The 27,227-nt window shown below is 52.3% G+C and overlaps 1 protein-coding gene across 1 annotated transcript; it reads left to right on the top strand.

The window, feature by feature from the left end:
- The first annotated feature begins 3,433 nt into the window (after positions 1-3,433).
- OC90 (otoconin 90) lies at positions 3,434-25,757 on the top strand. Its single transcript, XM_087825205.1, has 14 exons — positions 3,434-3,509; positions 4,729-4,794; positions 6,044-6,100; positions 8,054-8,228; positions 10,999-11,111; positions 12,933-13,061; positions 13,216-13,257; positions 14,121-14,171; positions 16,171-16,245; positions 18,018-18,071; positions 19,074-19,178; positions 20,129-20,300; positions 22,810-22,916; positions 25,323-25,757. Exons 1-14 carry the CDS (start codon positions 3,464-3,466, stop codon positions 25,616-25,618), a joined length of 1,488 nt encoding a protein of 495 aa, XP_087681331.1. The 5' UTR covers positions 3,434-3,463; the 3' UTR covers positions 25,619-25,757.
- The last annotated feature ends 1,470 nt before the right edge of the window (positions 25,758-27,227 follow it).

The raw sequence follows: 27,227 nt of genomic DNA, 5'->3' as shown, positions 1-27,227 counted from the left end.
TCTCCCCAGGGCACCTGTGTGGAATGTAAGTCATCGGTTATGACCGGCCTTACTGAGCACCTACCACATGCCAGGCTCGATAGGTGACCCACGTTTACGATATTATCCACTTAACCCTCCTGACACCCCAATGAAGAGCCGCCATATGGGCATTTTACTGCCTATAAGACTAGTTCCAGGGAGCTTCAGCGCCTAGCTCAGGGCACTTGAGCGGAAGGCAGAGCCTGAGCCCCCACCCACCCCAGGCCTGCCCAGCTAGAAAGGCCTTGCTCTCAGACAGTTCCCATACTGCATGGAATCGGTCATCAGGAGGTAGCTTGGTGAACCAGGACTCCAGGGTATGCAGACCAGGTGAGACCTCTCAGTCCCACAAGACAGCACTGCCCCCCAGGACCCCTGACAGCCCAGCAGCTTCCTTGGGCAAATGAGAAAAAGGCGGTCCCTCCTCCAGGTGGACACAGCCCCGCACCCAAAGGCACCTGACTTGGCCAATAGATGGTACAGCAGCCCAGACCCCAGTGTGCTTGTGCCCGATCGGGGGCTCCCTCCCCATGCTCAGGGCTGCATCCTGATTTCCCTTTTCTTAGCTCTTAGCTGGGGATAGTGCTGAGGGGCCTTCCAAGCAAGTATCACAAAAATGGTGATAGTTATACAGTGAATAATGAGTGGGCCGCTTGTGTTGGATTTGACGTCAGCATGGCAGGTGAGTGTAATTCACAGGGACTGGCTGACCGCAGTTTCCATCCTGCTTCTGGGGCATCATGGTGCCCCTGCAGTGGAGCCTCTTGGCAAGGTGGCCATGGCCAGTCACCAGACCTGCCTGAGCCTCAGTTCCCCACCTAAAGAGTGAGGCGTGTGCTAGTCAGAGTCCTGGAGTTTCTATACCACTTGCCCGGAAAAATAACCCCATGCAGGGGGGTGCTTAAAGAAATAAATTCTGAACTTACTCTGTTTCTAATTGTGGTAAAATACATAACATGTAATTTAGCATTTTCACCCTTTTTAAGTGTACAGCTCAGTGGCAGTAAGTACATTCACATTGATGTGCAACCATCACCACCATCATCTCCAGAACATTCTCAGCTTCTGCAACTTCACACCATTAAACTCTGACTCCCTCTCTCCCTTCCTGTGGCCTATTTTTAAAAAGCATAATAGAGCTGAGTCAAGGTTATGTCTGTAATAAAGTCCCTTTCGGTCATTTGCATTCTAATAAATATATGCTTGAAAATCCAATAAGTATATTTGCAATTCCAATGAACATCACCCCAGCCTGTCTGCTCTGAGCGTCGGGACAACCCAGGGGAACGTTCCCTGAAAACACCTGAGAGAAAAACAACATCCACTGCGCTAAACTGACCACCCACTCAGGAGCTTCTACTCGAACAGGAGCTGGGGGCTGTCTTGTAAGAGCCTTGACTGTTGCTGGACACAGTGGCTGTGATTTCTCATGTCTTCCAGCCATTTGTCTCCTTCAGGCTCTGTGTAAATGTCCTGCTTTGATTAACTCATTCGGTCCTCACAAGGTGTTAGGCGGGTACCATTATTATAATGAGCAGGTACCTGGGATGTGGGGCATTTTTACCACAAATTGCCAGTCTCTGAGCCCAGTGGTCCCGTCTGTGAAATGAGAGTTTGAGCTAGATGATTCCAGTGCCTCTTCCAAGCTCGGACATTCCAGCTCTCTCATCGTGTGACTGAGAACGTGCCAGGTAGTGGCCTCAGCCTCAGTCGCGTGGCTGTGACTTCACTGGGGTCCTCTAAAATGCCACCAGCCACTGGCCCTCAAGCTTTCCAGGGCATGTCACTGTCCATCTGGCAACGTCCCAGGCCTGGCCCTTAATTTCCAGTCTGGGTTCATGGCCGTGACGAGGAGTCGTTCAGATCTGAGTCTCCGCAGATCAGAGAGCCTGTCTGACCTTGAGAGTTAATCTGCTCTGAGAATTTGTGTAGCTAACAAGGTTATAAGCTGAGCATTATGAATGCACAAGATCAGATCATAACCAGAATATTAGAGAATGCTTAAGCTAAGCGAGAATCCCAAAGAACTCACACCTTACCCCTCTGCATTCATGCAACAAACAGTTGTTTCACAGCCACCAGAGGCTGTGCTAGGCCCTGGGGTAGGTTTGTAGAGTAGCAGTCCCACAGCCCAGCGCTGTCTTCTCCTCTGAAACACCTTCCTTGGTACCAAGCCCCACCCACCAGGCAGGGCGGCCCACCACAGCCCTGGGTGCATATGCAGGACCCTGAGGACAGGGGCAGCCTTTGCAGTTGGGAAGACAAGTTGCAGAAAGTGCTCCTTCTTTCAAGCTGTGCAGTCCTGCAGAGGGCAAGCGTGGGAGTGGAGCACTGGCTGCATTTCATTTCCTGCTTGTTGGCTCAGGGCACCCCTTTTGCACAGTGCATGACACGTACAACCTCACCCTGCAGCCCTGCGTGTGCCCCTGGGTAACACCATCATAGTGTATTATCATCACGCTTGGTCCTAAAAACACGCTCTAAAGCAGAATAGTCACAGTCGACCATCCACCTGACATTCTTTAAGGAGTAGCGTTCCCAGGGAGCTAAAATCATTCCCAAACCCCTCTGGTCTTTAAGTTTTTTCCTTCCCTGTGAAACACATAATTGACCTGCTTGAGCGCAGGCAGTGCCTACTGCAGTTAACTCTGCTGATCTGAGCACAGGGCAGCTATGATTGACATGTGATGGGTTCCTGGACCCTGCCCACCTTGCCCCCTCTCCCCGTGGCAGCCCCCCAAGACTCAGCTCTCTAACCCCCGGGACAGCAGCAAAGTGTTAAAATTGCTCAAAAACCAAAGGCAAGGAAGCAAGGTGGAGTGTCCTTTGCCAACAGGCAGCACCGCCACGCCATGGACAAATTTATTCAGGTCAGGCGATGTTGGCATGAAGGCTCAGTCAGCCTGCTAAGTAGATATTCAGAATGTTGCTGCATCCTCATGCATGGGTTATTTAAAATCCAACTGGCCAAAGTCAAAGTAGAGCACCCGCTAAACTGCCTCCTCCCCCATTAGCCTGTGAACAAGTCACAGGGGAGGGGTGTGTTTTCCTCACCTTGCATTCCTGGATCCCTGCACCATGCCTGGCACACAGTGAATGACCATGGGATGAGTGAATGAAGTGAATGAAAGGACGTGGAAGGGAATGAGGGAGGGAGAAAGGAAGGGAGGGAGGGAGGGAGGTCCTCAAGGAGCACCCAGCTAAGTTTCCATTTTACAGATGGAAAAACTGAGTCTCTTTGATGGCATAGTATTAGTTAGGGGAAAATATGGGACAGAAAGGCCGTCAGGCTTTCTCCTTGACCTCACTGCCTCAAGGGACGGGGGCTCCTGCGGGTTCTTATTCCGTGACGTTTCTGAAAGCTCACTCATCATATTGTACTGGCTTCTCTCCCAGGAGCTGTGCCTGTTGACGCCTCAGTCCCGTCCCGTGCTCGCCTGCTATGGCCGCGCTTGTCCTCATGGGTATGCTGATGGCCCTGGGTGTGGGTGAGTATTGGTATTTGACACTGTATTTCTGGCTTAGTGTACAATTGCTTAACCTGAACATGGGCACTTATTGTCAAATTCCTTCGGCTCTGCTCATGACTACTTTATCCCCTCGCCTAATGAGTGATGGAAACGAAACATTAATGAGGAGCCATAGGTTTAAATCAACTGATCTTTCTGAGCACGCTGCATAATGCATGGGAGATGAGGTGAGATTCGGGGAAAGCAAAGGCAAGGTGGCCAGTGAGCAATCTCCCCTCCACCTGATAGCATCCCCCACCTTGTTTTGTTGATGTCCTTGGAGTGACCTTCCTGACATGCAGCCCCTCCTTTCCTCCTTTTGTAAGTATGACCAGTGTAAAGGTCGAACACTTGCACCCCACATTCTAAACCTGGGTCCCATGCCACCCAAACCTGGTCGCTGAGCAAACTTCTTGGCGGCCTGGGATAATAACTTCAAGTTCACTTGGCGCCTTGCTTTCGAATGTGAGTCTTCGGCGCCGTCGATCTCCTTCCTCGTTTGCACAGTTGTGCAGCTCGCACACGCCCGCACGCCCTCCTTCCGTCCTGCAGCGGGTTGGGGGGTAACTGAGGCCACGCTCTCCCGCATTCTTCTTTCCTTCTCATATTCAGCTGACCGCTGGCCAGCACTGTGAGGGAACCGGTCCCGTCCTCGGGGATAAACAATTTACAGTCCAGGGTGACTTTTTGCGTTGCTAATGAAAATGTGTGGGTGTTGATATCCTGAGAGTAGGAGGAGCCTGCGGGGGGCCAGCATCCCCGATTAGCGCATGGCAGTAAGGCTCGCCCCCACCCTCCGGAACAGCTCAGTGACCAGCTGCACCAAGGGGCGCCTGAGAATTGCCCAGGAGCCGGCAGGGTTTCCCTGCTGCTGGAGTAACCTTAGCCGCTGGCTGATCCGCTATCGAAGTTTCTGAGGCAGTCAGGCCAGATGCGCCCCAGCAACTCCGTGGGCTCCGGGATGAGATCCCAAGTGGAACTGGAGCCCCCAGCGCCCCTCCTGCTCAGAAAGCCTGCGTTATTTTCTTCACGGGCTACCACAGACTAGCACCTAGCACGCGGAAAGTGCTGGGAAAAAATGCACGGGTTCAATGGACGTGCGTCCCGGTTGTGGTCCTGGCTGCCACCGCCCAGCCTCAGCCCAGAGAGCCGGCTGTGACATGTTTGTACCAATCCCATTCTCTATCCTCCTTATCAGGGAGCCACCCTCTGGACACGCCCCACCGTCCACATGAGCTGCCTCCAGGACTCTCAAAAAATATCAGTAAGTGTTCTTTGAACTTTCCTTAGGGGACCTAGTGGGTAGAAAGTTGTCTAGGACATGGGCAGAGAAAATGACCCCTCCTGAATATACCCGAGAGCCACTCACTGCTGTGACATTTGTAGGTAAAGGGAGTCAAGTGAGATTCAAAAACCTCTCCCTCGACGGTCAGCCTTGGTGTCGGACCCACATCGGTCTCTCCTTTGAGACAAAGTACTAAAAATTCCCATCAAAAGACAAAGGTCAGCTGGGAGGGGAGCCAGGAGAAGGAAGTCAATGGTCTTCTCATGAGGGTTATAGGGCAACTAACTGAATTTCAGCTTCAAATTGGGCTCCGGACTCCCTCAGGCAGAGCAATAGGTAGATGGCATCTCACAGCTATTAAAGTAGCCCTACATTCCTTGGGGGAGGGGACATTTTCCTGGTGGCAGATTATACAGATTTCTCAGGTAGGTTCTTTTATGGCCATCACGGAAGAACAAAGCCCATAGTGAACTAGCTGGAGGCTAGCCTGAATTCAAGGGTCACTTTCGACCTTTCAGGGAGGTAAGTCAACTGGATTATTTGTGCGTGAGCCCCTGCAATCAAAGAGCTGAGTCCCACCCAGACCCCATGACAAGTGGCCTCCCTCCAAATGGCATAACCCCCATGAGAAGTGCAATGCCCACCAGGAGGCCTTGGGTAGACCTTTAAACTCCCAGGCCACACTTGGCACATAGAAGGGTCTGGTCCAAGAAACTGTGTCAGCAGGCCATGGCCGCTGTCCCTCTTCAGTGGCAGTAGCCCTGGCAGCGACCACACAGAGTCCAGGAACCCCAGGTACCAGCTCAGGTGCAGGGAATGGGCTCAGGTGGAGCAGCCCCAGACCCTTGCTGGCCTAGAAGCTTCATTCGCCATAAGAATCAGTATCCCTGGGAACAACTTCATAGCTTCAGTTTCTAGGATGCCCAGAGGGACATGCCTAATTGCAGGAGTCATCCCCCCCAGAATTTACAGTTCATCCATAGTTCCTGCCAGCCCAGGTCCACTTTACCATCCTGGGGACTTTTTTATCATTGAGCAGTGTTGCCTGGTAACGCAGGCCCTGTTTCATCTGATCAGGTCTCCATGGCAACCTGTGCTACTAGGAAGTTAGCCCAAGGTCAAATCTCTCCTTAGAGAAAGAGGAAGGGTTTTCCTTCCTCTCCAGAGGGTGGACCGGGAAGGGGAGAAACTACTGCTCTGTAATTTGCTTTCTCTTGCTTCCACTTAGATGTCACATTCTTCAACGGGATGTTTAAAAATGTGGAAAGTGCGACCGAAATTTTTGGTAAGTTAGATCTGAAATTGCTTTTACCTCCCGGGTGTCAGAGCATGGTGCCTGTGGGGGAAACCTAAGGAAATGACCTTGGACTCCGCCCTCTGGGCTCCCACGGCCTCCCCAGAAAGCTCCCCACAACTGTGATCCTGGCTCTGAGCAGAGAGGTGGCTCCTTTATTGCAGGCGCCTCCGAGTAACTTCATAGGTTAGTCCTGACCGCACCCTGGCCAGGAGAGGAATGGTAGCCCCATTTTACAGGCAAGAAAACTGAGTCTAAGGAAGTTAAGTGACTTGCCCAAGGCCACATGGCTAGAAGGGAAAAGTTCTCTTCTAAATCCAGAGCTTAGGCCCCCTCCACCCAAATTTTTTTATTTTCTTCCCCCAACTAATAACTATGCATTAGGCCTAAGAATTTCAAAGGGCATCTAGTATTCTATTTATCAATAACATATCTATCAAGCAACTATCAATCATCACAGTGGTTCCTATAATTTGATTGCTAAAATTACTCAAAAAATATGATTATAACCTGATGGACATGAGCCGGGAGATTCTGAACTGCTATTGGATTAGACACTGCTGGGCATAAGATTGCACCTGATTTTGTACATATGATGAAGTGCAGGTGTCCTGTAAGTTTTGAATAAAAATGTGTGTTTACGTAAATACACACACACCTTAGAGTGGCTTTCCCCACCAGCGTAGAATCATTTCTTCATTGTTTTGATTAGAGTGTGGAAATGAACAATGGGGAGAAATTTGGGCCAGGTAGGAAGCAACCAGAACAGTCGGGTGGAGCTGGTCCTCACCAGCAACTCTGGCTCCCCCAGCTCCCTCTCGCAACCCCTGCACTTCAGTGTGGTGGGCTCATCTCACTTAGCCCTTAATGGCCCTGAGGTCAGAAAGGCAGAGAGTGGAGACGGGTGCGCATGAGGTTTAGAGACAAAACACTGGATACTGTTTTCCTGCCAGTTTTGTCTGCCAGAACATTTTTGTTTAGGGCAAGTTACCATCGCTGGTGGATGCCTCAGGTGTGGCTCTGACTTGTTTCCTTACCTGTGAAATGGAGGTGATAGAACAACACCTGCCTCGTGAGGTTAATACGAGGTTTTTGGGATAAGAGACAAAGTGAATGCTCTCTAAAGCATGTCAGTCTAAGTGCTATTTCAAGCACAGTCCCTGGAACATAGCAGGTGACCCCAAATTATGTCTGTACCCCTTCTCTTTCTGCACTGACTTTCAGTTCTCTAGTGCCAGTATTATATCATTGGGGATCCATTCAGCAAGCTAACAGTGACTTAAATAATATATTTAATTATCCCACATAAGCCATCTGAAGGCACTGGGACTGGTGCAGTAGCTCATTGCAGGTTTCCGAGACCAGCAGGCTCATTCTGTCTCACCCCACTGCTACCCTGGGCACATTGGTTTTTCAGCTTTATACTTGGGACCTCATGGTTGCAAAGTGGTTGCTGCAGTTCCAGCCAGCATTTCCTCACCCACATTCAAGGAAGGAGAATGGTGTTGATCAAATGGATCTTCTCCCATGCCTTTATTGTTTATTAGGAAACAAATACTTTTCCAAAGCCTCCAACAGACTTTCCCTTAAGTTGTTTTGGCCAGGTCTGGGCTCCATGCTCAGCCTTAGACCATCATGGGAGCATGAGATGGGCACAACCAGCTGAGAGTGGTCATGTGACATCCCAGGGACTTGGGGAGAAGGCTCACGTCCTTGAGTACTGTGCAGCTTTGATGGCAAGGAAGAAGGGAGGATGACTATTAGGCGCGCAGCCAGCAGGGACCCCGGCTTATAAGCCCCCTTCACTTTCATAGCCTAGCACAGTCCTGAGTACACAGCAGGTGCTTAGTAGGCTGAGAGGCACCATCAGCACACGCTGCGGGAAGCTGGGAACGGGCCCCCTCCTGCACGCTGGCTCCCAGCGCCGCCCTGCTGTCCCCGCAGACTGCCTGGGCTCCCACTTCACCTGGCTGCAGGCCGTCTTCACCAACTTCCCCGCGCTGCTCCAGTTCGTGAGTGGCATGCGGTGTGTGGCCGGTCTCTGTCCCCGGGACCTGGAAGACTACGGCTGCGCCTGCAGGTTTGAGATGGAAGGGCTGCCCGTGGACGAGTCTGACAGGTGAGCAGGACCCTGGGCGAGCCGGGGCAGCCTGGCTGGAGCTTGGCAGGGCGCGGGCCCAGAAAGCTCCCCAGGGGACCAGGCGGTGTCTCAGTTCTGTCACTTACCCGCTGGGAGACTGCTTTCCTCATCTTTACATCGCAGTTACTCTGTGATCTGCTCATGTCCTGGGAAGTTATCAGGATCCTGGGTTATGTCCGATATACAAATCTTTACTTTCGTTTCTCAAAGTTTGGGTCCACCTGTGGCAGAACCACCTGGATGCTCGCTCACAGGCAGAGTCCAGAGACCCATCCAGATACCTATCGACTCACCTTCAGGTAGAACCAGGGAGTCTGAATTATACACAAGCTGTCCAGGGGGCTCTGAAGCATAACAAAACCTGAGAACTATTTGTAATTCAGGATAGTCCTGGACACCAGGGGTAAAGCAACTATGAAGGTTTCTGAGAAATTTTCAACAAGCATGTACCAAATACCAGTAAGATGTGAATGTTGTGCTTATATAAACAGGACACTACCCTTGCCTCAGAGAGGTAAGTGCCTAGTGGGAAATATAGAGAAAACATAAGTGTCCGATCAAGATGCCCCCTCCCTGCATGCAAGGGGAGCGAATTCAAGCCAGATAGCAACTTCTACCCATCAGATTGGCAATCAAATTTAAAGTCTTAGAAGCAGCAACTGTTAGCAAGGATAGCCGAGCAGACACTGGTAGCAGGAGGGTCTATTAGGAAAATTCTATGGAATCTGTTAAGAGTTTTAAGACATATTGCCTACGAGCCAGTAATTCCAGTCCTGTTCCTGAGGGCTCTGTGACCTGAGGCAAGTTATTTAACTTCTTATGCTCTAGTTTCTTCATCTATAAAATGGCCCTAATAATAATGCCTACCTTATAGTTATTATTTAGGATTAAATGGCCAAATACAAGTTAAAGAGTTTGGGACGCTGCCTGGCTTACTAAGTATTCAAGAGTATTAGTGATTAAGCGATAGTAAGAGTGTGGTTGGGCTGGAGCAGGAGTAGGAGTAGTGACAGTGACTAATGACGTTAGTATTCCTAGAGCAGCGGCAGGAACAGTCACTGTGGGGCTGCAGGGGGCGGGGGGGTAGTAACAGTGCTAGTAGTAACCGTAGGCACAGTAGCTATAGTAGTATTAATAGTGCCAGCAGTAGTAATAGCAGTAATAACACAGCAGCAGTACTAGTAGCAGCAGTAGGACTGCTAGTTGTAACCATAGCAGCAGCAGCAGTAGTGTGGAAGCAAAAAATTGAACCCAGGTCTGGACTCTGCTCCAAGAACCGTGCCCCACCCCACTGGCACCCAGCGCAGTGTGAGGGCTGTGTGCTCTCATCTACAGACTCACAGAAGTGGAAAGGACCCCCCTTCGGAATCCATGGGGCAGCCTTCCGTCTCCCCTGGCATGTCTCCTCCAGGACACCCTCTGTGAATGTCTCGCCTCCCAGGCACCAGGGCAACCTCTGGGCTCCCCAAACCTCTGGGCTTCCCTTTCTTGCACCTCCCACGTGGGAGGCTACGTGGACACAGCCTGTTTCCCACTCTGCTCAAGGTCCTCTAAGGACCATCTGCTCAGTAGTATCTCTGTAGGCCCAGCACGGACCACAGCACCTGGCACATAGAGCTCAATAAATTAAAGGATTGACTAGGTGGCCAACTTCCAATTGCTTTTCAGAGATGAAAAATAAATAAGTGCACTGATTAGAAAGTGATGTGTCCTTGATTGACAAGAACTAATGACTTTGGAATGAAAATACATCTCCAAATCTCTAAGAGAGGGCGCAGGTCACCTCTGGACCAAAGGGGCAGTTTCCCGCTTCTGCGACCATGAGCAATGTCCTGGAGCCAGCTCATTGACATTCAGAAAGGGGGAGGCTGCTTCTGTACAAGGCATCGTGCCAGGGCCACTTCTGGGGACGCTTTCCTTTTGGGTCCTCCCTTGTCACTTCCTTTAATTATTAAAACACCTTGCAGACTTAGAGGTCAAAGAAACGAAGCTATAATTCATCACTGTCTCCGATCCCCAAAGAATGTTCAAAGCACAGGTGGCAAGAAACTGGCAGAATTTGGGGTCACGCTCAACTTCAATTACGTTACACAGATCAGCTGATGGGTCGGGGATTTCCAAGCTCCTGGAGGACAGGTGATGGCCCCCTTGAACTTGAGCTCCAGACTGCAAAAATAATCGCTACCATTTACTGAGTGCCTACCACATGGCAGGATCCGTATAGATGATTTCTTGAACCCTCCAAATCCTTATGAGCTATGTTGTGTGAGACAAGGTCATCAGACAAGGCCTGTACATTCTTTCTTCTTGCCATTGGTCTCTGCTGACCCCCTGTGTGCCGGTGTCAGCCACGCTCTGAGGTCAACCTGGGCTTTGGCAAGTTACAGAGGCCCATGTGTCTCAGTCCCCATAAATGTAAAGGCTCATAATGATAACAGCACTTGCTGCATAAGCAATATAATTCAAATATTGTGTGGGTGTGTGTATGTATGTGTGTAAGTGTGCTGAGCATCTGAAACTGACCACCGCCAGGAAGCATCTGGAGACATGGGGCAATCGAAGGCTGCCTGCCTCCCTCCTGACCCTCCCCCCCACACACTCTTACCCTGACCCTCCCCCACACTCTTATCCTCACCCTCCCCCACACTCTTACCCTGACCCTCCCCCACATTCTTACCCTGACCCTCCCTCACACTCTTACCCTAACCTTCCCCCACACTCTCATCCTGACCCCCTCCATCCGCCCCAGCTGCTGCTTCCAGCACCGAAGGTGCTATGAGGAGGCTGCTGAGATGGACTGTCTCCAAGACTCCACAAAGATTATCACAGATGTCAACTGCTCCAGCAAGAAGATCACGTGTGGTGAGCATCTCCAGGTGTCCCCGGGGCAGCAGGGGGCTCAGAGGCCCCAGGCTGGACCCGGCCAAGGGCTCCCAGGGTTCATGTTCATCGTTATCACCATTGGCATCATTGGCATCTATACTTAGAGCCCCACGAGGGCCAGTTCTACGGCATCTATACCTCACACAGTAGATGCACAATAAATGCTTTTTGAGGTGACACAATAGTCAATCAGCAGATTATCTAATTTATAGTTTTTATATGTGTAGCAACCCTGGGAACTTGGGAAGGGGAAGTAATTTGCTATTTGTGTATCATGAGACATTGGGGCAATTATTACCTCCTCTGAACCTCAAAATGGGGAGAAAATCTGCCTCAGAGAGTTGTTATGAAAATTAAATAATGCTCACAGGACAATTAACCTGGAGACTGGTGTACGCTAAGAACACAGTGGAGGGAGAAGCCGTACTGGATGAAGGCTGTGGTGTTCATTGTAAGAATCAGCTGTCCACCTTGCGCGCTGTGCGACTCCAGGAATTTTATTTCATGTCTCTGGGCAGAAGGAGCAGACTAGGCAAAGGCATAGAGAGAAGAAGAGCAGGCACGTTGGCGGTGCCACCTTGGAGCCGCCCTTTATAAGTGCCTACTGTGTGCCGTATGCTTTATACACAGCAACTCAGATCTTTAAAGAAACTGTCAGATGGAGGTCATTATTCCCACTTCTCAGACAAGGAGAGGAAAGCTCAGAGAAATTAAATGACTTGTTCAGAGTTACGTAGCCACAAAGTGGCAGAGCCAGGGTTTGACTCCAGGTGAGGCCGACTCCACAGTCCAGGTGACATGGATCAGCTGGAATAAGGAGCTTCCAGAAAGCGGCGAGCAGAGGCATGGGAGTGAACCACCAGGCGAGGCACACGGTGAACACTGAAAGCACTACTCATTCATTCACTCACCCATTCACTCATTCAACAGATATGACCGAGCACCTACACCAAGTCCAAGACAAGTGTCCAGGTGTTAGGGACATCCTGACATTCTGGAATTTTGTCATGGTTGTCAGACTCTGAAAATACCAAAAACAAATGATACGGTCTATTAGATAGTCAAAAGAGCTGTGGAGGACAATAAATCAGGGAGAGGGACAGGGAGGCTGGGGTAGGGGCACCTATTTAAATAGAAAGGTCAAGAGAAGCCTCCCAGAGAAGGTGACAGTTGAGCAAAGACAGAGAAGAGGCATATCCGGGAGAAGAGCCGAGCAGGTGGACGAAACAGCAAGTGTGGGCATGTGGACCCGAGGCTCCAGGTGCCTGGGGTGTGAGAAACAGGAGGCCGGTGAGGCCGGAGGGGGTGGTGAGGGAGAGGATGAGGTCTGAGGAGCGGGACCCGCGGCGTTTACTTTGAGTTGGGAGGCTCTGAACACAGAAAGCACGTGGTGTGATGGGGCGGGACCTGAGTTTTCAGAGAGCTGTTCTGGCTCCTGTGAGAACAGACTGATCAGCAGCGGCGGAGGCAGGGAGAGTAGTTAGGAGCCACTGATGTAACCCATGCCACAGGTGATGGGGTGGCCCAGGAGAGTGAAGCGGAGATGGGGACACCTGGGCAGACCCTAAATAGTTTCATTGAAAGCAGAGCCCATAAAATCGTGCTGATGTGACAGTAAAGGAGGGTGCATGGGCCCAGACTGGACCCACACAGCTGAACAGATGGAACAAGAGATGAGGTCACTTGTAAGAGGCGTGGGGCTTGGCAGGGCAAGTCAGGAGCTCAGCTTTGGCATTTGCATTACCTCTTGGGATTCCCAGTGAGCTCTTCCAGCCGGCTCTGCCCTTGCTGTGTGCGCAGAGTCCAGGGACCCTTGTGAGCACCTGCTATGCACCTGCGACAAGGCTGCCATAGAGTGCCTGGCCCAGTCCACCATCAACTCCTCCCTGAACCTGCTGGACACCTCCTTCTGCCTGGCTCCGCCTCCGGGTAGGAGGAACCTGGCCCTGCATCCTTGGTGGGCTGATGGTTGGGGCGAGAGCTAGTGTGGGACCCTGGTGTGGGTGCCTGTATCTTCAGATGCCAAGTCCTGCACCTTCTCTCATTCCACACACTTACTGCTCTACATGGGTTTTCTTTGCAGAGACAACCAGCAGGGAGGAGCTGACGGCCCTTCTGCCCAAAGGTAGGCCCCCTAGGGAAGCTGCTCTTACTCGGACCTGAGGGGCCAGACTACGATGGGAGCTGGGGGACACACATGCAACTGATGCCTGTTATTCCCTGTTCACCAAAGTTCCCACGACCTCTCAGGCCCAACACCATGGCTACCTGGGGGTGGGAAGTTCAAGGTGTACCTCCGCAGAGCATCCCGTCTCCTGAGCTGGGTCTCTCTCAGAAGTAATCTTGCAGTGTTTGGTAAAGAGGGAGTTGGGGTGTGTGTGTGTGTGTGTGTGTGTGTGGTGGATTTCCAAGTGTATGCGGGTGTGATATAGTGTGTGCATGAGGGAGTGCGTGTGGGGTGTGCATGTGGGTGTGTGTGTATGCATGTGCATGGGTGTGTGCATGTGCATGGGGGAATGAGTGTGGTGTGTGTGTGTGCATGGGGGAGTGTGTGCAGGATGCGTGTGTTGCATCTCCAGGTATCCTCTGGGTCCAGCATTCTTTCTTCTCTGCCATCCTGCCTCTCCTTAGAAGAGAGGCCTTCTCAAGTAAGGATACAACACTCCACAGCCACAATCCTTCAGGGTTTACAGCGTTTTCATTGTCACAGCCTGTGTTCAATAGTGTCACCTTCTCCACCAGAATCCAGGACCACCTGGAATCCCTCCTGAGCTGGGCCTGGTTGGGGACCCCTGCATTCTGGGAGGCGCACTAGAGGCAGGGAATCCTAAGCCAGGAGGAACTGCCCTTCTCTGGCAGCACCTTGCACAGTCCCTCTTCCCTTCGTCCCACAGTCCCCACCCAGCCTGATCTTGGTTGAGACCCTTAAGACTTGGTGTTCACACTGTGGCCATCACTCATTGCTGTTGGGGACTCCCTCTTTTTCAGTGGAACCTGTGGAGCCCACGGACACCAGCCTGGTGGCCCTCTCAGGAGAAGGTGAGCTCAGAGGGATAGACGTGCCACCCAAATGCCCACATTTTGATTGTAGCATTGGTCTCCTTGCTGGAATTACTTCCCCTCAAATGCCCCCTGCCTTGGCCTGCAATGGATCAGCTTCAAGTCCATTTAAAAACAAATCCCAGTGCCTCCTGACTATAAATCTCTACTTGCTCAGCTTTCTCCCAGGCTCCTTGCAACCTCAGTAGGGTTGTCAGGTAAAATGCAGAACTCTCACCCTTCACCATCTGAAGTTGAACTTCGGATGAACAGCAAATAACTTTTGAGCATAAGTGTGTCCCATGCAAATTCTGGGATATACTTATACTAAAAAAGTGTTTGTTACTCATCTGAAATCCAAATTCAGCTGGGCATCCTGAATTTTTATGTTAGATCTGGCGACCCTACACTCAGAGAGATCACCACACACAACCATCTCCCTAAGAGTTTGTTTGTCTCTCTCCTCTGCTGCTGCTGCTGCAGGAAGGATAGAAGCAGAGACTTGTGGTGTGGTCTCCTCCCCCAGCCATTCCACGTCCAAGGGCATCTCATCCTACACGGCTCCCAGACAGCCCATGCCTTGGGGGCCCCAGGCCTAGAGAAGAGAGGAAATGGCAGCCAGGCCACAGAAAGCTTCACCATCTGCCCAGCCCAGGCACTAACCACACCCAGTGACTTCCATTCTAAAGGAAACGCTGCAGATTTCGAGGCCCCATCCCACAATCCCAAAATAATCCCCAACCCGTACATTTTCCATTGTCTTCAGCCCAAACCACCATCACCTTGTGGAGTGAACCTGGGAAACATGCAAAGGAAACAAGGTTCCTCAAGGAGTCTAGAGTTTAACTGGAGAAAACGGATACACACACCTTCGCCCCCGCAACTCACGCGCACTCGTACCCATGACCTGGACAGTACACACCAGTGCCGTCCAGGGGAGGCCTGTCAGGACTCAACCACACAGGTGCAGGCGCAGCTCAGGAGGAAAAGCTGTAGGGCTTGTAACTGTTGTCACCATCATGTGATGAAGCATTTATGTGTTGGAGTTGAGCAGATTTGGGATAGAATCCTGCCTCTCCCATTTTCATCTGTGACTTTGGGAGAATGGTTTAACCTCTCCAAGCTCCAATGTCTTTATTAGCATAAAGCAGGGGTCAAAAAACTTTCTGTAAAGAGCAAGATAGTAAATGTTTTAGACATAGGATCTCTGCCACAGCTGCTCAACTCTGCCATTGCAGGGGAAAGCAGCCATGGACAATAGGTCACCTCGTGGTTGAGGTGACGTATTGTCCATGGCTGCGGCTCTGTGCCAATAAAACTTTATTTACAAAAATAGGCCGAGGGCCAGACCCCAGTTTACCAACCCCTGGAAAGGGATGATTATATCTGCCTTTCAGGGTGGCAGAGGATTCAATGAGAGAGAGTATGGAAAGATTCTGGGCCAGCATCTTCTTCTAGAAATTCTAGAGGGACTGTACAAAGCAGCACATACCATTGAATCACATGCAGGACACTAGACAACTAGCTTAAAATAAATAACCTCATTTAATGCTCACATAACCTCATGAAGTAATTGCTGTAACCTTCATACTGAGATGGTATGTTGAGATGGAGAAAGAAGTTGCCCAAGCTGAGTGGTAAGGCTGGGATTGAGGCCTCTGATGTGTCCTTCCTTACTTCTAGAATGAACTCCCACTTAAGCTGCCTTCCCACAAGGACCTGATCCAATCAGGGTCAATACTGGCTCTTTCTGCTTTTTGCTGGTGTCTTTGCCTGAACACAGGACTGACACTAATCTGGCCCCTCGTCCACTGAATGGTAACTGACTTAAGCACCAATGTGCAGACACACCCACCGCACGATCAGATTGCCACGACCCTTCACTCAGTAGCCTCAGCTCCCAAACCCATTTTATTTACAGGTGATCTGGCCCAGCTAAGGTGCTGAGCTGGACTGATAATTGATCATTGATTGATAATTGGGTGATTTTTCTTCACAGTGTCTGCTGATACCAGAGCTGACCAGCTGACCACTCTCTCCAGGACAAGTCAACTGACCACTCTCTCCAAGACAAGTAAGCAGAGGGGCCTTCAGAGGCCAGCATGGAGTCCAGTAGAGAAATTCCATCTCTGTAAATATTTGCATTCAGTTTGGTGACCACTTTTTGATGGGGCCCAGAGGAAATATTATTATAACATTTTGCAGATAGTGTAGGAAACTGAGGCTCTGAGGGGGTGGGTGGTTTAAAAGTTCCAAATTACTCAGCAAGTGATTAGTTGGACTGGTCGCTAACCCCAGGTTTGAGGCTGTAAGGCCTTTCTTTCTATTATATGACAGTGACTGACATAGAGCAACCCTTACCTAAAAATACCTAAGCCAAGAAGTCATAGGAAGAATTAGCCTAACCATTTACTTTGCTTGTGGTGATTAATGACCATGGATGCTTTATTAATAAGTATAAATCACTGATAATGACTGTTATTTACTCATTACTAAGAAAGGTTAAAGGGCGGTGACATTGTTGAGGACCTCGATGGGCTAGCAGGTTTCTAAGCCCCTTCCTGATTCTCCCCTGGTGCTGGGAGCCCACTATCGCCCCCACTTTACTGGTGAAGGAGAAGCTCCAAGAGGTAGAGTCACTTGCCTGGGGTAGTTCAGTGTAGGTTCCTTTACTTCTGAATCTATACATTTCTGTCTTTGAAGAGAACCATCTGCCCCACCGTAGAACTATTAAGAGTCTCTTTGCTGGAGCATTTCTGTCTCCAAGACTGACTGTTTAAGCCTAATGTTCACATCAAACCACCATGATCTTGATCTCTGACACAGAATTTCAGGCAGTTCCTTCCTTTCTGAAGCATTTTGGAGTGACGATCTCTGGCTCTTTGTGGTTCAGCCAGCAGTGAAATCGTAGCCTAGCACAGTGGTTCAAGGGTCAACTTTAGCAGGTGACCTGGGTTTGCATTCTGCCACTTTCTAGCCCTGTGAACTTAAAGGGGGGACCTCACTTTTCTGTGTGTCACCTTTCTCATCACTGAATGAGGGTGGGCATTGTAGTAACTCATGGGGTTGTTACGAAGTTAATCTGAGCAAAGCACTTGGTGCTGTACCTGGCATGTGGTAAGCCTTAGTCTGTTCAGGCTGCTGTAACGAAGTGCCACAGACTGAGTGGTGTATAAACAGCAGAAACTGATTTCTCACAGTGGTGGAGGCTGGAAGTCTGAGATCGAGGCACTGGCAGATCCTGTGTCTGGTGAGGGCCTCTTCCTGACTCATAGACAGCCAGCTGTCTTCCTGCTGTGTCCTCACATGGTGGAAGGGACCAGGGAGCTCTTTACAGGGCACTCATCCCATCCATGAGGGCTCCACCCTCATGACCTAGTCCCCTCCCAAAGGCCCCACCTCCTAACACCACCCCATTGGGGGCTAAGATTCCAACATGTCAACCTGGGAAGACGCAAACACTTGGTCTGTAGCATAGTACGAGCTTCACTACTGTTAAAAAAGCAACAAACTCATTTCACAGAGAAGCAGAGGCTCAGCGGCCTTCCTGGAGCCACATGGCGAGCAAAGGCACTCACAGTTCTTCTGCCACATTCTTCCCTCTTCAAAATAATATGGTTTCAGCAGGTTCACCTGCAGCTGACTTTCCAGCAAGCCTGGGGAAGGGGGTGGTGTCGAGGTCTCTTTTTGACTCAGTGGTGACTGCCCAACACCAGGTCTCCTGGGAAGCCAGCAGGGGCCGAGCAGAGACCACATGGCCTCCCTGTGCCCGGTGGATGGAGCTGCCTCGAGAACAAGGTGTGGCAGGCTGGGGTTGACACTCACCCTGTCTCTCTTTCTTGGGAGCAGAACTGCAAGACCAGGAAGGCACAGAAACCGTGAGGACCACAACCCCTCCCGGTGAGCACCCTTGGCTTCTCCTGCCTTTGACTATGTCGTTGCCCCTATACATTTATTAACTCGGGCGTGTTACAAAGCAGCCTGGGGGAAGAGACACCAAACTCAAAATGGAAGAAATCAGGAAGCCAGTTTACTTTTAGAGCCCCCGAAAAGTAGACAAATTAAATTAAATGTTGATCCATTCACAGAAAGAAATGGATGATTTTTTTAAAAATATAGAAAGCTCTATTTTGTTTTCTGTTTACATCACCTGCAATTTCACATTATAAAGTAGCCACTTTTAATACTTGAAGATGCTTTCTTCCAGCCTCCCCATGCATATCTACGACGACACCCAAGAGCCACCCAGCCCTCAGAACGGAGCTGGGGCAGCAGGTGGGTGGGGCCCAGCCACCGGACCAGCCTGGGCTGGAGGTGCAGCCTGTGGGCTGCGGACGGGGCTGCCTCCAGCTCAGACGGCAGGTGGGGCTGACAGTGAGAGCACAGGGGCGCCTGTGTGAGGGAGCAGGGCCAGGCCACGCAGCCTTGCTGGCCACGGTGGGAACCCCCCGCTTAATTCTGAGCATGAGGAGAAGCTGCTGTGGTGTTTTGAGGGGTTTGAACCGTTTGCTTGCCTACAGGATTGTGGGCCACGCATCAGTTTAATTTCCCGTCATTCTTGTCTCTTCACTTGTTAATGCTGCGATGGGGCCTCACTTGGCAGGCACATGAGAGTGACCAGGACGCAAAGGCAGGCCTGAGCGGTGACAGTTCTCACCCACGGGACGTCATCCGAGCGTCTAGCCAGGCTCCTGACAGTTTCAAGGTTATCATAGAAAACTGGGAATCCACGTGCCATTCCTGGATCCCTGAGACTCCCTCCGCTCTGACGTCTGCAATCCCAGTCTGGGGGCACTGTCCTGCTCTGAAATGCCTGCCTGCCTTTGGCCTTGACCTTGTATTGCCTGCACTCTCTCCTCAGATCCCTTTTTGAGTATGGACTGAAAAGTTGTGCATTTTCAGGATCTGCAGAGATTGCTGCCACAGCTGGAGGAGTTCCCGGCATGAAATCTTTGGGGTTGGCTGTGTCACCTGTCAAAAGTGGTCCCGAAGAGACCACTGGAAAAGGTGAGCAGAAGCAGGCAGCCAGGTGTCTGTCTCCTCCCGGCCTTGAGATCCTTTGGTTAGGTGGTTAAAAAGCCACTGTATCCCACTGAGACCTTGTCATGTAGCTGCGACGGGAAGGTGCTGTCCCCTTGCAGATGAGAGACTCACAGAGGATGGACTGTCCTGCAGGCACCCAGCGCTGGGGGGCAGGGAGGGGAAGCCCCTGGCCCATGCTCTTGCCGCTCCCACTGGCCAGAAGGAAAGGCCTGGCGTCGCCACACCCTGGTTTCTTGGAAAGAATGAAACTCGTGGGCCTTATAATCCTCTCCTTGGCTCTCCTCCTTTGGGTGCCTGACCAAAGCCCTGCACCTGCAGGGAGCCGCAGGCAGGGGACTCGGAGGGGGACGCTGGTGCTACTGGGCAGCCGCCCACCACGCGGGAAGCAGAGCTGCGCACGCAGCTGCGTGAGAGGGAGGCGGGCAGGGGCTCCCGGGAACCCTGGCCTCCTAGTGCTCACCAAACCTACGAAGGCGGGGTCTGCCCAGCGCAGGAGGGGGGATAGGGTGAAGATGGGGGCGGGGGGGGGGGGAGAGAATCAAGGTTCTGAAAGACAGGCCCCCAGGTGCGCTGACCTGCTGGAGCCAGCCAGCGAAGGGGACAGCCAGGAGTGCCCCGGATGCCGGGTCCTGCCCGTCCCTCTACTCAGTAGTAAAATGTGGCCCAAAGAGCATCTTCTGTCCTGACGAGTCCTGGCGCCTGAGCGGGATGTAACAAGGAGCCTGGGCGAGCAGACAGCTCAGAGAGAAAGACAGCTCAGCCCAGAAGGGGACTGGTCACAGAACAGTCCCCCAGAGTGGGGGTGGGAGGCAGAGGATATGGGCTCCTGGTATGACCCATGGACATTTGGACCCTGCCCTCCTGGGAGCACAGTCCTGACATGCCTGGCTCTCCTGGTCCTCGTTTCCCATCAGCTTGTGACAGGTTCACCTTCCTGCACCTGGGAAGTGGGGACAACACACAGGTGATGCCACAGCTGGGAGAGATGCTCTTCTGTCTGACATCCCGGTGCCCGGAGGAGTTTGAGTCCTACGGCTGCTACTGTGGGCAAGAAGGACGAGGGGAACCAAGGGACACCCTGGACAGGTAGGGATGCGCAAGGGTGGCAGGCCGGTGGCACCAATGCTGCCTGCAGTGAGAGGTGACAACCCTCCTCTACCTGGGCCGTCCCTCTAGGTTCACAAAGAGCTTGTTGCCTGCATCACCTCACTCAGGAGGCTCATCGCCATCGCAGGCCCATTTCTCAGGTGGGCAGCTGAGGCTCAGCCTTGTCTGAGGCCATTCATGTGTGAAGGGCAGAGCCCATAGATCTAGACCATTGGGTGTGGGAGCCTGGAGCTGCACCACAAACACTTCCCAGCACCCTAAGAGGGTCACTCAGAGGGACCCCAGACCTGCCCGTTTGCAGTGAGCGACACAGACGATTGGTTTCTCCGCTGCTCTGCTCTGCCAGAGACCACTTTGAAATTAGCTTCCCAACAACTTTTAAGTGTCACCGGTAAATTTTATATCTGAATTTCATGTTTACCACCTGGGAGGAATTGCACTGGCCTCAGGCACCCATGAGTTGATTCGCTCAGGGGTGCGTGCGTTCGGCCCACACTTCTTGAGCTTTCGCTCTGCGCCAGCCACTGCGCTCGGTGGCGGCAGCTTAGAAACTGTTCAACTGGACGAGCAGATCAGACCACCCGTGTCCAACGGGACCCGCGCAGTGAAAGAGACGGGCAATTTTACAGAAACCCCACCGGGTGTCATCAGTGCGTCAGGAGAGACGCAGGAAGCGGAGAACTCAACCTGCAGATGAGTTTGAGGAATATTCTGAGATCAGCAGTGAGGCTGGAAGACGGGTCGCAGGTGGACATGGCCCGTCCACAGCCGGTTGAGAGCTCCGCGTTGAAAAGGCCTGTGACCGCCTCGGATGCTGTGTTTCCCAAAGAAATCAACAGCTAGAGCTGAACTTAGAAAGAAAAGACGAGTCTTGCTGTGGTTAATACAGGTAACACGAAGGGCAGGGTTAGGGCCGGCAGCTGGGGCGTTACCGAGGTCGGATGGGGTGTGATGGCTGCATTGCTCACCCCCCCCCCCGCCTCCACCCTGGTTTTTCTCCCATTTCTACTGCACAGTCATCCTGACCCTTCAAAACGTCCCTCCCGCCGGGTGACACTAAGGAATTTTTGATTCTAGCAAAGTGTACAGCACTCTGTGGAATCATAAGCATGCCTACACATGAAATTTGGAAATATGCCCTTTACTCTCCACGACAGAGAACACTGTATCGCCCTGAGTCCCTAGCACCTCTGAGATTAGGCAGGGGACAGAAAGCTGGGCAGCAGCCGTGCCGAGCCCTGTGGAATCCCACGGACAGAAAGCGGGGATGTTTTTGAAGATGTTCCCTGACCACTGAGCCTACTGCACAAAAATATGAGCTTTGACCAGGCAGGCAGGTAAGTTACGATGGGGCTTCCTTGACGCCCATGGGGATGCAACGGAAAAACTGAGAGCCACAGCCTTGGCCGAGGAAGAGCTGGCCAAACGGGCACCATTTTCTGCAAGGGTGTCTCTTCAAAACCATGCATCCTTTACTTTCTGGGCAACTTGAATGATTTTCAAGGATATTTCTGATCATACGTGATTTCGGGTTCACTCACTGACTTTAGATTTTAACTATTGTACTAACTCTCCATGGGCACCCGCCCCAGCCAGATGCGCACACGAGATAGCGGGGCTCTGTGGGAGTAACAGCTGAGCTGACGCCCACCTGCAGCCGCTGGCTGATGTGACGCGTGAGGTGGGGGCTGCCTCCCCTTGCCAGCAGCACGGAAAGGCTCGTGAAGCTGACACTGGGCTGAGCACACCTGCTGTCAAAAAGCTGCAATCTCTGAGTGACCCCTGCTCCGCTGGGTCTCCAGGATGGAGTGAGACATAAAGGAGGGGAAGGGCTGAGAAGGGAGGCTGTAGGGAGCAGTTGTAGCCCCTTGTTGGGCGGGGCCATCAGGAGTCCTCGGATGTCCCTCTGGCTGAGGGGACACTGGAGATTGAAGCTTTATCAGGCCAGATGGGTGGGTCTCCAAAGCAAGACACTGACTGACTCATTCCCATGTTTACTGAGGTCTCACTCTATGCCAGTCACTTTTCCAGATACAGTTCTTTATTTATGCTCAAGGCTGGGGGGCAAATGGGGTGCTCTGTGGATGTGGGAGTAACTGTTCTATTATGTAAAAGGTTGGAGGGAGCAAGGCCACTGTAGTCCCCACTAAAAACAGTGCCCATCCTCAAGACCCTTTGTTTCCATCTGTTGGAAAATTATCGTAATAAACATGCGAACCATTCATCTTTGCAGTCAACAGAATCATAAACCACAAAACAAGAATTTTTAACGTGAGATGTGTACAGTGTGACGCCCCTCTAGATGTGGCGTCCCTGTGCAGGGCACAGCCTGGACAGCCACGCGCGGGGGCTTGGCATGCGCATGAATCAGGCCCTGCACGCTGGCCGGGGGCGCTGGCTCCGCTCATCGCCGGGGGTGCAGGGGAAGCAGCCCGAGGGCGTCTGGGCAGCTGGGAGCCCTGGAGTGAAGGCGTTGCCTTGGTCGCAGGTGCTGCTGGTCCCACCACTGCTGCCTGCAGCGGGCGAGGCGGCTGGGCTGCCTGCTCGGGAGGCTTCCTCGGCCGCCCGTCGTGTGCACGGACGGGACTCCCCAGTGTAAGTGTGTGGGCCTCCCAGTGTTACGCTTTCATTCGGGTGAGTGTCGCGTCCACAGCTCCCGGGTGTAGACACTTTCCCCAGCCCCTCTTCGTCGGTCATGTGGCCTAACAAGCCTCTTCACTTTGAGATGCACGTTAGATCCCCTGTTCCACTCAGGAGGAGATGCCAGTCGGAGAGGCTGCCAGCTGCCGGAGGGCACAGGGCAGGGCAGGGCAGACCGGGGAGTTACAGAAGCCCGTGTGTGTGGCGCGCTCACCACGTGCTGTTTGTGCTAAGCTCTTGCTGTGTTAGCGCAGCTCATCCTCACAACCATCAAGGACAGAGCACTGGGGTCTCCCCAGGTTAGAGGCGGGGCGCAGGTCCAAGGTCACACAGGCAGAAGGCAGTGACAGGGCTGGGATCAGGACCGCAAAACCCACTGCCTCAGACCTCGAACGGAGCCTTCACCGTGCCGGCGGGCCTCTTCTCCTAAGAAGTAGACCCCTTTTCCCCAGTGAGATTCTGAGGGGCCCCATAAGGAAGACAGTGGCCCTGGCTGAAGGGCTGGGTGGGCCCGCAGCTCCATCTCTCTCTGTCCTGGAGGCTGGAGGCTCCTCTGTGGCCCTTCAGGGCCTCAGGCAGGACGGCTGGAAACTGCCCCACCCCTGGACATCATCACCCAGAGCAAATAAACTTGCTTTAGCACTCGAGATATGGACATTCTCTGGCTCCATTTCCTCACCCACATCAGTGGATGCATTTCCCAAATGCTTTGCGGCTTAAAGGAAGTGCTCCTGGTAGCATTTCCCAAGAGCCCAGGGAAGGTTGCTCTCCTCTGCATTCTCCTCTGGGGAAACCACTGGCGCAGGCAGTCCCCTCCCCCTTCCTTCCTCTGCACGTTGCACCCACCTCCATGCCGTGCTGCCTTGGTGGATCATGCGTGGCCCTCACTTCCCGAGAGCTCCGTGCTTACGTGTCGCTGATCATCCCCCCATCCATCCATCCATCCATCCATCCATCCATCCATCCATCCATCCACTCATTCCTTCAGCTTTCTACTTATCCACCAAACCTTCATCAGGAACTAGAAAAACAGTGAGCATGCATGAACCCTGCCTCAAACCCGAGCCTGGAGGGAGGGGACAAGCCAGCGACTTTCCTAATCTCGTGTCCTAAATGCTAACAGGTTGCCTGGAGTCTGGGATGTGGGTAAAGGGGGTGGGGTCTGCAGAGTATGGCGGTGAGGATGGGAGGACTTGGGGGCAGTCAGCAGAGGCAGCGAGGTGAGGCCTGAATGGGTTTCCGGATGTCCCAAGAAAAGGAAAAAGAGGAAAACTGCGGCATTTTGGGGACACCTGGCAGTGTAGGGTCAACCTATGGTCCTGTATGGCCAGCAGGGACAGTGGGGGGGGGGGGGGAGATTGCTGAAGTGCAAGGTGAGGCCGGGAGACAGGCCAGTACCAGATCATGAACCCAAGACTGACACACTGACACTTTGTCCTGTAGGAGACCAGGGGGCCAGGGGTGGGTTGAGAGCCCATGAGTGACAGGACCAGATTATTGTTGTCGTGTGATGGAATCACGCTGTGAGGTCTCCCCCGCCCCTCTGGTCTCACAGGATCTAGGAACACTGCATTAGAGGTTGAGCTCAATGTCCTGTACCTGGTGCAGGTGACAGGTGATGAGAGGGCATCCCAGAGCCTGCTCTGTGCTTTCTGACACTGGGCTCGGGCCGAGGGTCCGAGTTGCTCCGGGAAGCAGGCTTGTGTGTGTCCACTCTGCTCTTCTCCTGCTGCTGAGATGACATGTGTGCCGGGCTGATGTGAAGGCCAGAGTCTGGGATCTGGAGGGTTGGTGTGGTGAGAAAAAACCTGGTTGACCTGGTGGTGACTACTTCATGGTAGGATCAGACGAACGAATGCAACAGACCAGATACGTCTTTGAAAGCCACAGTAACATTTGCAGAATGCTTCTCTCTAAGCACGTGGAAACACATGACCTCATGTCGCACAGGTGCTATCCAACCACACCCACAGCATGCAACTAAAACATGCAAGAAATACAGTAGGGTTGCCAGGCCTAGCAAATAAAAATACAAGCAGAAAAAAAAAGAAAAAACAATCTGTTGTGATAGAGCCGTAAGGTGGGATTCCTTCGAGGTAAGCCTGCAGGGAAGATACTGCATTTAGCTTGGCGACTGGAGGAAGCTTCTGGGGAGGGGATGTCAAGGGGAGTCTTGACCAAATATGAGTTAATCAGAAGAAAGCTGAGGATATTTCCAGTAGTGGAACCAGTGTATGCTGGACACCCAGAGGTTCCAGATGGGGGTGGGAGGCCAGGGCTGAAGGGGTGGTCAGGCCCCCTGGAGGGCTCCACGTTCATGGGACCGTGTCTCACAGCTGCTACTATGTTCTCCCCTCGAAGGTGTGGGGCAGAGCCTGTGCGCGAAGCTGCTCTGTGCCTGTGAGCAGACGGCGGCCGAGTGTATGGCCTCGGCCTTCTTTAACCAGAGCCTCAAGTCGTCGGGCGGACAGGAGTGCGAGGGCAGCCGGCGCCCCTGCGAGGACGGCATGCCAGGGCCTTGGGAGCCCTCCCTCGGCTCCAGCTCCGAGGAGAGCAGCGAGGAGGCCGTGCCCCACACCGTACACCTGAGAACCAGGAGATTTCTCGGGAAGTCACTTGGTCGCATGGGGGCCAGGCCACAACGTGGCCCCAGATAGAGCCCAAGAGAATGACAGGCACACCCTGCTGCTCTGTTTCTCCCGTTAGGGTAACCTCTTTGGGCCTCTGTCTTCCCCTCCGTCCTCTGAGCAGAGTCTCAAAGGGGAAGAGGCAGCGAGGCCCGGGCACTGTCACGCTTGTCAGCTCACCTCTGAATGTGCATCTGGAGAAGGCGGACCAGGTGTGGTTCCAAGCTTCCTGCGGTGCACTGCGGAGGCTCAATAAATATGCTAATCGGTTTGTTTCCCCCTTGGTTTTGTGTGCTTTTATGAAATGTAGATACTGGTACAAAGGTGAGATGTAGAAATGATGAAGGGAAAAATGTCTCTACTCCTTAATCACCGGGAGCTAATTTTCTTCTATTAAAAATAGAAGGGAGAATATGTAGTCAGTCTTTTGAGATCACCTGAGTCACCCATAACCCACCAAAGATGTGCCAAGGGCTGAGGGGTAGCTATTGGTTTGTGCCCTAAAAATACACCTGTCATTCTAGTTACTAGGAGAGTGGCCATGTGCCACCCCACCTTGATGAAGAATTGCTGCTCAGCCTGTCTTGGGTCCTGGACTTGTTTTTTAAAAGTGAGGTTTTATGCCAGCGAGTGGAAGGTCAGGGAATGCAGATGCTGCTCTGACACACAGATTTGTGTTATAGTAATTGAAAAAAATGAACTATATCCACTCACCCACTCACCCACCAGTTGAGATTTATTCTGTACCAAGCAAAAGGCATCCCATCTTTAAAAATCCCTCCCCTGACTCAATACACAAGATGGGGGAATTTTGAAATGATATTATCTAATGCTTCTAGATTAAGTCTTGTCCTTAAATGTCAGACTAGGTGGTGCTTTGTCGGACGTCTTTTTCCAGCTCCATGTCGCCTGGTCCCACGTCTTACTGCAGGCACTGTGACACCCAGCTCCACACAGGCTGACGCGCTGCATCCCCGGAGGTGGGTCTGGCGAGGCCTGCCTCTGTAGTCCCACACTTCCTACCTGACACAGGTCTTCTCTGATGGGGCGTGGGGCCCCTTGGAAAGGGCTCTGCACTCAAGCCACACAATCCAGAAATGTGGGGGTGTTCATGCCAACGGGGTCTTGACCATGAATAGAAGCCACAGGACACGTGCTCCCCTGACTTCCGTCGCCTGGGTGGACGGTTCTGATTTCCTCATGAGAAGCCTTAGACTGTTGAGGAGGCTGGATCTGCAGCCACCCAGTGATGGCCAACACATGAATGAATCTTTTTAAAAAAAAGTTTTTATTGATTTCAGATAGAGGGAGAGGGAGAGAGGAACATCAATGATGTGGGAGTCATCGATCAGCTGCCTCCTGTACACCCCCTACTAGGGGTTGTGCCTGCGACCTGGGCAGGTGCCCTGACCTTGGAATTGGACCATGATCTCCAGGTTCATGGGTCAGCGCTCAGCCACTGAGCCACGCTGGCCAGGCCAGAAATGAATCTTCTTAATGAGCCTTTCTCCTTCCATTTCAGAGGTTCCTGGGGTCAGGTCCCCGAGTAACCTTGCATGTGAGCCTGTCTTCAGCTCTCCTTAGGAGAACCCAGACTAGGACAGTGCCCCCCTGCAGTCCACCTCTGACACAAAGTGTA

Source organism: Miniopterus natalensis, chromosome 16 (genome assembly GCF_054644295.1).
Source record: "Miniopterus natalensis isolate mMinNat1 chromosome 16, mMinNat1.hap1, whole genome shotgun sequence".
Lineage (NCBI taxonomy): Eukaryota > Metazoa > Chordata > Mammalia > Chiroptera > Miniopteridae > Miniopterus > Miniopterus natalensis.
The sequence above is the reverse complement of the archived record's forward strand: the minus strand, read 5'-3'. Positions and strand labels throughout refer to the sequence as shown.

Excerpts from the sequence above, each read along its gene's own strand:
- OC90 (XM_087825205.1), top strand. The coding sequence starts at position 3,464 with ATGGCCGCGCTTGTCCTCATGGGTATGCTGATGGCCCTGGGTGTGG. Across the intron at positions 6,101-8,053 it reads AAGTGCGACCGAAATTTTTG|ACTGCCTGGGCTCCCACTTC; the intron begins GTAAGTTAGATC and ends CTGTCCCCGCAG. Across the intron at positions 22,917-25,322 it reads CACGGACGGGACTCCCCAGT|GTGTGGGGCAGAGCCTGTGC; the intron begins GTAAGTGTGTGG and ends CTCCCCTCGAAG.